Source organism: Cucumis sativus, chromosome 5 (assembly GCF_000004075.3).
Source record: "Cucumis sativus cultivar 9930 chromosome 5, Cucumber_9930_V3, whole genome shotgun sequence".
Taxonomy (NCBI): Eukaryota; Viridiplantae; Streptophyta; class Magnoliopsida; order Cucurbitales; family Cucurbitaceae; genus Cucumis; species Cucumis sativus.
The window spans coordinates 30,106,240-30,116,569 of record NC_026659.2 but is presented as its reverse complement, the minus strand read 5'-3'; the positions used below and the strand labels follow the sequence as shown (position 1 = coordinate 30,116,569).

At 35.6% G+C, this 10,330-nt stretch overlaps 1 protein-coding gene across 1 annotated transcript; it reads left to right on the top strand.

Moving 5' to 3' along the window:
• Positions 1–1,485: 1,485 nt before the first annotated feature.
• On the top strand, positions 1,486–8,194 carry LOC101212585 (ABC transporter B family member 19). The gene is made up of 10 exons (XM_004148643.3): positions 1,486–2,034; positions 2,130–2,184; positions 2,280–2,455; positions 2,722–2,922; positions 3,206–3,465; positions 3,558–3,874; positions 3,962–4,185; positions 4,273–5,092; positions 5,193–5,434; positions 6,701–8,194. Exons 1-10 carry the CDS (start codon positions 1,786–1,788, stop codon positions 7,907–7,909), a joined length of 3,753 nt encoding a protein of 1,250 aa, XP_004148691.2. The 5' UTR covers positions 1,486–1,785; the 3' UTR covers positions 7,910–8,194.
• The last annotated feature ends 2,136 nt before the right edge of the window (positions 8,195–10,330 follow it).

Sequence of the window (10,330 nt, the reverse complement as noted above, 5' to 3'; positions counted from 1 at the left end):
AAAAGTTAATACATATACCAACAATGTGCACCTTCCTTTTCAGTGGCTCAATCATAGAAACTCCAAAGAGCAATTCTATGTTGAGTGACCTTTTGGGAATATTCTTAGGATGCATGTGAGTGAGGATAAAACGTGATGAAAAGACTCGTGTTGGTTTGTGGGGAAATTTTTCACTCTGATAAGTCTTTAAGAACAGTAAGGATGATGCTGTTAGGTTGTAGGGGATGCAGGCGAATGTCGGAGATCCGAGTTTCAAATCCTGGTATGAATCTTGGCCTGGGGTGTTCAAAGCCTTGTAATATGATTTCATTCTTAATCTAAATTGATTTTCATTTATCTGATTTTTTTCATCCATCGAGTGATGAAGGAGACCACTTGATGACATAATATTAAATTTATATTCAGTAACTACCTTTAACTTTTGGGAGATGATATTACTAAGAAATATTTATGAAAAATTATAAAAAACACAAAGTATTAAAATAATTTTAAATTAGCAAATAACTATTTAAAGATTTTTAAACAATAACTTTATATGCATGATGTTATTTATATTATTATTTAGATAAGTGATAGTTTTTTGTTGTATTATGATAGTATCGATTTACTATTTTATCGATATCGAACTTATAGAAGGTAGAAATATGTGGACATGCAGACGTAAATTTAATTAATACTATAATGGAAGGATGATGTGAATAACATATCAAACTCATGTACTAACTTTCTCTTTTACTTATTTCTTACATTGTTTTAGATGCTTAGGATAAATTAACTAACCATGCATTATTTTATTTGAAAAAATAGAAGGCCATTTTAAAAACAAAATAGTGTGTGTGTGTGTGTGTATGTATAGAGAGAGAGGATTTCATTTTACCAAGAAAAGATGGAATCAATTCCAAAATGATTTGTTTGAAATGAGGAATTGAGTGTACACGAAAATCTATGCGAACCAAAAACCCTAACTTAACCTCATCACATTTTGTCCCCAATACATTTTTCTTAACATCTTACTCATATATATACACATTAAACTTAGAGTTAATAACAATAATAAGAGAAAATATATTTTACAACCTTGCTAAAAAAGTTTATTTTTACTTTTGGTGATTCATAATTCAAGTGAATCTAAGAAAGTTGCCAACCATGAGAAAATAAACTAAAATTGAAAGGAGTATTATGATGTTAATTTTAGTTGTAAGATAGATATGTAAAAAGTAGATAACAAAATAAGAATGTTAGGGAATTTGAGATTGGGTATAAAAGTGATATTTTGAGGAGTTTTGTGGTGGAAAACAAAATAATTAGTGAAGCAAAGGAAGGTAATTTCTTAAAACAATGATTAAATAGAAAAGTTTGGAATTAGAGAATAAAAAAGAAAAAAGAAAAAAGAAAAAAGAAAAAAGAAAAAAGAAAAATGAAAAATGAAAAGTTTAAAAGAAAAAAACAAAGATGAGTTATAAAAATGTCCCCATCTCTCTCTATAAGAATCCATTCTCCCCACGCACTTCTTCCTTCAAATCTCCTCTTCTTCAACCTTTGACCACTGCTCTAACTCTCACTCTTAACTTCATTTCTCTTTCTTCTTCCCCTGTTTTCTCCGGCCAACCAACACTGCTCACTCTTAAACACTCACTTAACCATTACTCTTCCACCATTTTCCCTTCACATCTCTTTTCCATTCTTTTCATTCCCAATGCCTTCTTTTTAACTCATTCATCTTCCCCTTTCATCCTTTGCTTCTGCTCTCTGTTCCCGATCGGGTTTTTTTTCTACGACCCTCCAATGGCGGAACCGGTTACAGAGCCTAAGGCATTACCCGAGCCCGAAAAGAAGAAAGAACAGAGCCTTCCCTTTCACCAACTCTTCTCTTTTGCAGACAAATACGACTGGTTTCTCATGATCCTTGGTAGTTTTGGTGCCATTATCCACGGCTCTTCCATGCCCGTTTTCTTCCTCCTTTTCGGCGAAATGGTTAACGGATTCGGCAAAAACCAATCCAATTTTCACAAAATGACAGCTGAAGTCTCTAAGGTTTTCTCAATTTCAACTCAATTTCTTTCTTTCACTATTCTTCTTAGTCTTTAGATCTCAGATCCGATTGTTTTTCTTCTCCCTTTAATGTGCAGTATGCTCTGTATTTTGTGTACTTGGGTCTCATTGTCTGTTTCTCATCCTATGCCGGTAAGTATGAAAACAAACTCCTCTGTTTTTTTCCTTCTCCTTCTCTCTTTACAAACCCAGAAAAGATGAAAATTTCTTCATCTTTGTGTGTACAGAGATCGCATGTTGGATGTACACAGGGGAAAGACAAGTGAGCACATTGAGAAAAAAGTATTTAGAAGCTGTTTTGAAACAAGATGTTGGATTCTTCGACACTGATGCAAGAACAGGGGATGTTGTTTTTAGTGTTTCAACAGACACTCTTCTTGTACAAGATGCAATCAGTGAGAAGGTAACTTCTTTTTTCTAAAATGGAGAAAAATCTAATAGTAGCTAATGTAGGGGCAAAATGGATTACTTCATTCAGCAAAATACCCATCTGGGTAGTTGCTATTTTCATTAATTAAAACCAATATGCGCAAATTAGCAAGAAGATAAGTTTTAACATGCGCCGTTGCAGAGCATCGCCATTAATACACTGATTCCACACCAAAAATAAGCATCTTTCTTCTTTTTTTTATTGAAATGGGGTTTCATTTTTTTTTTTTTTTTGTTTAGGTGGGGAACTTCATTCACTATCTTTCGACTTTCTTGGCTGGATTGGTTGTGGGTTTTGTGTCAGCATGGAGATTAGCTCTTTTGAGTATAGCAGTAATTCCTGGAATAGCTTTTGCTGGTGGTTTATATGCTTATACTCTCACTGGCCTTACTTCAAAGAGTCGAGAATCCTATGCAAATGCTGGCATCATTGCCGAACAGGTGAAAGATTTTTTCTTTTTTTCCCTTTCTTGTCTATCATTGTTGTAATGTTTCAGTTTCAACTCTGTTTCACTGTCCTGTTTTCCTTTTTGTTCTTAGCAACATGTCATAATTATGTTTTGATCATCATTTTTTGCTATTAATTTCATTCTAATCTTCATTCCCTAATGTTTCTCAAAGTTTGATTCTTTTTTAGTCAAACCCACAGTAAAGTAGAATCACAATCACATGGTATGTTGAACATAAACATGATATGTCTCTTTCATAAACGTTCTCTTATTAGGCGATTGCTCAAGTTCGAACTGTTTACTCTTATGTTGGGGAAAGCAAAGCTTTGAATTCCTATTCAGATTCAATTCAAAACACTTTGAAAATCGGATACAAAGCAGGAATGGCTAAAGGGTTGGGTCTTGGTTGCACTTATGGCATTGCTTGTATGTCTTGGGCACTTGTTTTCTGGTATGCTGGCGTTTTCATCCGAAACGGACAAACAGACGGTGGTAAAGCCTTCACTGCTATATTCTCCGCCATCGTCGGTGGCATGTAAGACTCTCAAGAAATTAGAAACTTTGGTTTAACTAATCATACATCAGGATTACAGTTTTTGTTGAATGTGGTTTTGTGTAATGCTATAGGAGTTTGGGGCAGTCATTTTCCAATTTGGGAGCATTTAGTAAAGGGAAAGCAGCAGGGTATAAATTGATGGAGATTATCAAACAAAAGCCTACAATAATTCAAGACCCATTAGATGGGAAATGTTTGGGTGAAGTTAATGGCAACATTGAGTTCAAAGATGTAACCTTTAGCTACCCATCTAGACCGGATGTGATGATCTTTAGAGATTTCTCCATTTTCTTCCCGGCCGGTAAAACGGTGGCTGTTGTTGGCGGTAGCGGTTCCGGGAAAAGCACTGTTGTTTCTCTCATTGAAAGATTCTATGATCCCAATCAAGGTTAATTATCAAACCAATGCATATAAACCAACACACACCTGTGAATTGTGTTCTTACTTTATTTCTTCTGTTTTCTTTTAAAAACAGGGCAGGTTTTATTAGATAATGTAGACATCAAGACACTGCAATTGAAATGGCTACGTGATCAAATTGGTTTAGTGAATCAAGAACCGGCTTTGTTTGCAACCACCATATACGAAAACATTCTCTACGGCAAGCCCGACGCCACCACGGCGGAGGTTGAAGCTGCCGCGGCTGCAGCCAATGCACATAGCTTTATCACATTGCTCCCCAATGGCTACGATACCCAAGTTAGTAAAATACCTGAATGAGTTTTCAGTATCGATATAATTTAGTTGTTTTTTACACAATATAACAAGTTTCTGATCAAAACCCAGGTGGGGGAAAGAGGATTACAACTCTCCGGTGGCCAAAAACAGAGAATCGCCATAGCCAGAGCAATGTTGAAGAACCCCAAAATCCTTCTTCTCGATGAAGCCACTAGTGCTCTCGATGCAGGCTCTGAGAGCATAGTTCAAGAAGCTTTAGATCGTTTAATGGTTGGAAGAACTACGGTGGTAGTCGCACATCGATTATCAACCATAAGAAATGTCGATTCAATTGCAGTTATACAACAGGGGCAAGTCGTCGAAACAGGAACTCACGACGAACTAATCACTAAATCCGGTGCTTATTCTTCGTTAATCCGATTCCAAGAAATGGTTCGAAACAGAGAATTCTCCAATCCATCGACACGTCGAACACGATCGTCACGGCTTAGCCACTCATTATCAACAAAATCATTAAGCCTCCGCTCCGGTAGTCTCAGGAATTTGAGCTATTCGTATAGCACCGGTGCTGATGGCCGAATCGAAATGGTCTCGAACGCCGAAACCGATCGGAAAAACCCTGCCCCAGATGGCTATTTCCTTCGTCTTCTTAAACTCAACGGCCCTGAATGGCCGTATTCAATAATGGGAGCTGTTGGGTCTGTTCTCTCCGGTTTCATCAGTCCAACATTCGCCATTGTTATGAGCAACATGATTGAGGTTTTCTATTACAGAAATTCATCCGCCATGGAAAGGAAAATCAAGGAATTCGTTTTCATCTACATCGGGATTGGGGTTTACGCAGTTGTAGCTTATCTAATTCAGCATTATTTCTTTACAATCATGGGCGAAAATCTCACAACCAGAGTCAGAAGAATGATGCTCGCAGGTAAAAATCAATCATTAATCATTGAGCTTATAAACCCTTATTAATATAAAAGAAAGTGAAATAAATCCAATCCTTTGCTGTCTTTCTTGTGTTATATTAGCTATATTGAGGAATGAAGTCGGATGGTTCGATGAAGAAGAACACAACTCAAGTTTAGTAGCAGCAAGATTAGCGACTGATGCAGCTGATGTAAAATCCGCGATAGCTGAAAGAATATCAGTGATATTACAAAACATGACTTCACTTTTCACATCTTTCATAGTTGCATTCATTGTTGAATGGAGAGTTTCTCTTCTCATCCTTGCAGCTTTCCCTCTACTTGTTCTTGCCAACATGGCTCAGGTAAAACGACTCAAAACTCAAAACTCAAAACCCATTTCCCAAAACTCCATTAATGTCTATTTCAAAGCATTTTAAAACAACCTACACAAAAAAGATTAGTTTTATATATCTTTCCTTTCAAGTCCTGCATGAGTTGACCCTAGTCTAAAAAGGTAAGCTGCAGTTAGTGAAAAATTGAAACTTTGAAGAAATGGGTCAGATTCTTTGAAGTTTGCTTTTTACAGCTCTTGGAATATAACTTCACTGCATTTGAAGTCCTATTCTTTTATTAAGCGACAAAGAACCTGAAATATTTAACTCTTGCCATCTCTGTGCTCTGCACGTGCCTGCTCTGCACTAACTTCTGAAGTCTTTGCAGTGATAAACATTAAAGAAATATATGTATTTAAAATGTTCGTAGCTTTTCAATTTTAATATGTAATAATAAAATAAACAAACAACCAACGAGAAACCTCTTCGAAATTCCAACATGATTCAAACTTTACTAAAAAATTCCTCACCCCCTTTTCATTTTTTCAAGTAGAATCCATTCTGCGTTTTTTGTTCTGTTTTTGGTTTTACCTTTTTTCTTCGAGCCCAATGCCTATTTATTTTCCTTCTTGGTTTCTCTGTTTTGAAATGTTTACAAACACCGACTCTTCTGCATCTTTGCAGTATTTTTTTTTTTTATTCAAAAGATTCAAGTTTTGACCATCTTTCACTCCCTTGAAATCCGAGCTCTTTCTCTGGCTTTTGACAGAAACCCCATGTGAAAAACTGCAGCTAAATTCTCACTCCCCGTGATCTTCATTCTTATAATATAAAGTTTTCAAACTTAGCTCGTCACATTTTTCCATGAAAATTAAAAAAAAAGGGGTATAGTATAGTATTTTTAGCTGCAGAGTTCTGTAACTGACTGACTTCATTATACATTGTTGTCTTTTTCTTATAGTAATTTCTCTTTAAAGTGATTTAAATCTAATGGTTTTTTTTTTTCAAACTATATAGTGTACTGAATCTGACCATTTGTCTTGTGTTGAACAGTATTGTAAAATTTGCGCATGCTTCTAATACAGTGAAAGTTACGATTGATTGCTAAAGGACATTACTTTCTGCAACTTATAAATGTCTTTGTCATTGTTTCTTTTTCCATGTTTAGTAAAAAGAAGAGCAACCCCCATGTTAATAGAACTCAGCTTGTTCTTAATTTAACTTTTATTAGTGAGGTTGATTTGAATTAAAGATGAGTTTAATGACTTAAATTGAACATTGTTATTTATTATGCAGCAACTTTCATTAAAAGGATTTGCTGGGGATACTGCAAAGGCCCACGCGAAGACAAGTATGATTGCAGGGGAAGGTGTGAGCAATATCAGAACAGTAGCTGCCTTCAATGCTCAAGACAAGATCCTTTCTTTGTTTTGCCATGAGCTTCGTATCCCACAGCGACAGAGTCTCCGTCGAAGCCAAACGGCAGGGATTCTTTTTGGTATATCGCAGCTAGCTCTTTATGCTTCTGAAGCTTTAGTGTTGTGGTATGGTGTCCATTTGGTCAGCAATGGTGGATCAACATTTTCTAAGGTGATCAAAGTCTTCGTTGTCTTGGTTGTTACTGCCAATTCTGTGGCGGAAACTGTTAGTCTTGCTCCCGAGATTGTTAGAGGTGGTGAATCGATCGGTTCTGTTTTCTCGATTCTCGATCGCCCAACGAGGATTGACCCTGATGATCCTGAGGCAGAGACTGTTGAGACGCTTCGTGGAGAAATTGAACTACGGCATGTTGACTTCGCATACCCGTCTCGACCTGATGTCATGGTGTTTAAGGATCTCAATTTGAGAATCAGAGCTGGTCAGAGCCAGGCATTGGTTGGAGCTAGTGGATCAGGGAAGAGTTCAGTGATTGCTTTGATTGAGAGATTCTACGATCCGCTTACCGGGAAAGTTATGATTGACGGGAAGGACATTCGACGCCTAAACTTACAATCCTTGAGGCTGAAAATTGGATTAGTACAACAAGAGCCAGCCTTATTTGCTGCCAGCATTTTTGATAACATTGCATATGGAAAAGATGGAGCAACAGAATCAGAAGTAATAGAGGCAGCAAGAGCAGCCAATGTTCATGGCTTTGTAAGTGGACTACCTGATGGCTACAACACACCAGTTGGAGAAAGGGGAGTTCAGCTATCTGGTGGCCAAAAACAACGCATAGCTATTGCTAGGGCTGTTCTCAAGGACCCCACAATCCTCCTCCTCGACGAGGCCACCAGCGCCCTCGACGCCGAGTCCGAGTGTGTGCTGCAAGAGGCTCTCGAAAGGCTCATGAGGGGCCGAACCACGGTGGTTGTAGCACATCGCTTATCCACAATCAGGAGTGTGGACAGCATTGGTGTGGTCCAAGATGGGCGCATTGTTGAACAAGGTAGCCATAACGAGCTGCTAAGCCGAGCCGAGGGGGCTTACTCAAGGCTTTTGCAGCTGCAACATCAACATATATGAAATGGGTGAGGGTCAAAATTTTCCTATGGAGCAACATGGGGTTGTTGGTTGTTAAACCAAATTTGGGGTCCCATTTTAGATGATGTTTTATTTTTTCTTTTTCATCCTTTTTTCTCTCTCTCTTTTTTTTTTCTTTCTAGTTGTAGATATCAATGTGGAATGTGCAATCTATTCTATATCATGTTGACTGCTCCATTTCCAATGGGAAAAAGGCAAGTATGTTATTATAATTGAACATTATGGTGCACTGCATGAACCTCTTTATCTAATTGTCTGTTTGGTCTACCAAGTCATCTTTATTATTATCCTAAAGGAAAAAGAAAAAAAGATGCAAAATCTTAGATCCAATTTGCCTTTTTAGAACTTGATGATAAGACTTGAACTTACTGTACACCTTTTTCCCACTATAGTGTTCTTACCTGTACCATCATTAGTTATGAAATACATGGTGATAAAAGATAACAAACCAAACAATTGAGAAGAACAACATAGAAACAGATATAGATTTAAGGCAAAGGACAACAAGAATCTAAATTTACAATTATCAAAATCCAAATCTGTTACACTTCATGGATTGTTGCATACACGGCATCTTAATAACTAATAACGTACTCCTTGCTTATCATGCACAGTAAACTGTTTTGAAAGGTCAAAACTAATGTTTGATGAATCTTTTGCAGATTGCTTTAAGCTAAACACACTTAACTTTTATATTTTCATTATTAAGTTAAGTACACAACAAAGTTATGATTAAGTGTAGATTCATTTATATATTCAATTTTTTCTTGAAAAAAAGACATGAAAATGAGTTTTTATGACTCTTTTCACTCTTTCCCTAACTATGCTACTTTGTGCATGAGTCATAGAATGTCCATTATGTCGTAGAGCTCCTTTAACTAAACTGAGGTATTACAAAATCAGTTTGTAAATAAAATAAACAAACTTTATAAAGTGGGTTAAGAAGATGGGGTGAATGATTGGAAAAGCAAGTGATGGGTATTATATATTAGACTTAAAGCAGAAGAAAGTGTGGAGGATGGAAAGTTGGGGTATTAGGGACCCCATCAACAGCACTTGACATCATCAAATGCACCTAAAAGCTCAAAAAAGAAGGGCAGTGGCAGTGGCTGTGGGCAAAGGCCAACACACTGTTTAAGGCATGCCCTTTCATATTATTTCAACTACTTTTTCCCTACTTACATCAAATTGCATCTTTTCTTTTTCTTTGTAAAAAGCTCTTAATTGAATCAAACTTATCACTTCAAATACAATTGTCCCACATGCATTCTTATAAATTAGTAATAATATATGTATATATAAAAAAGAATGTCCCACATACATGTGTGTGTCTTTCATCTATCAAAAAGCAACCAAATTTCTATCCAACTGTTTTTCTTCTTTTGATTCATGGTGTCCATTGAAATTAAGTTTGATTTAATATTGTAATCTTTGTCTCAATGTCTTTAGTTGCTTTTCATTTCTCCTCAAAATTTTCTTTTGATTAAGCACGGATGAAGCTTCCTTTTATGTTAAATATTAGAGATTCTAAATAGATAAACCCAACAAAAACATAAGTAAAATGTTATGTAACAATTGAAAAATTGAATCCGACAATATTGTCGATGAACAACACTTTTAAATCTTAAACTCAAAATTCTCAAATAAAGTCCATCATTTTTAGAATCGTTCCATAAATAAGATTGATCAAATCAAGCTTGAATGATTCTGAACTTGCGAAGGTCATGCATCCCAAAAGAAACATGGCATATAAGACTAAAAGAAAGTACCAATACTCTTTTTTCTACATTTTACACATCTCCCTCTTTTCAAAAATTACATTGCATTGCATAGATCTATAATCCTAAACATTTTAAGAGTCAGTAAATCTCATAATTTCACTTCATTGTAACATAAAAACACATTAATAATCTAAAACTTTTTTTAAAAAAAAGCGTTTAATAAGTACAACAAATTATCTAAACTATTTATTTTGCATCAGTATCCCATGCATTTGCTACCATTTCAAGAGTAATGAAGCCTTATCCACAGTAAATTTGAAGTATTTGCATATTCACCAAACTTGATATCATTTGACTTCACATCATTCAATTTCTTTCGGTTTATATATGCTAAGACAATTTTTATAATTTTCTCGAGGTTCGTATGACATGATTGAAATTCCACCATTCATGTCAAATTTAGTGTTATGAAATCGATAAACAAATAAAATAGAAAAGGAGTAAATGATAGAGAAATCAAAACAAAGATTCACGTATTTATCAATAGGGTGTTAGTTATGGCTACAAGCACAAATAAATATTGCATTATATTAGACGAAAATATGAGAGTAAAAATGTAAGAACTTTTTTTAAAAAAATGTTATTTTAAAAAAAGTATGAAAGAAAAATGGGTAGAAAAATT

What these genes read in the sequence shown, in the direction of transcription:
- LOC101212585 (XM_004148643.3), top strand. Translation starts at nt 1,786, where the DNA reads ATGGCGGAACCGGTTACAGAGCCTAAGGCATTACCCGAGCCCGAAAAG. An exon ending in CTGTTTCTCATCCTATGCCG is followed by an intron (nt 2,185 to 2,279) that starts GTAAGTATGAAA and finishes TTGTGTGTACAG; the next exon opens with AGATCGCATGTTGGATGTAC. An exon ending in ATTCTATGATCCCAATCAAG is followed by an intron (nt 3,875 to 3,961) that starts GTTAATTATCAA and finishes TTTTAAAAACAG; the next exon opens with GGCAGGTTTTATTAGATAAT.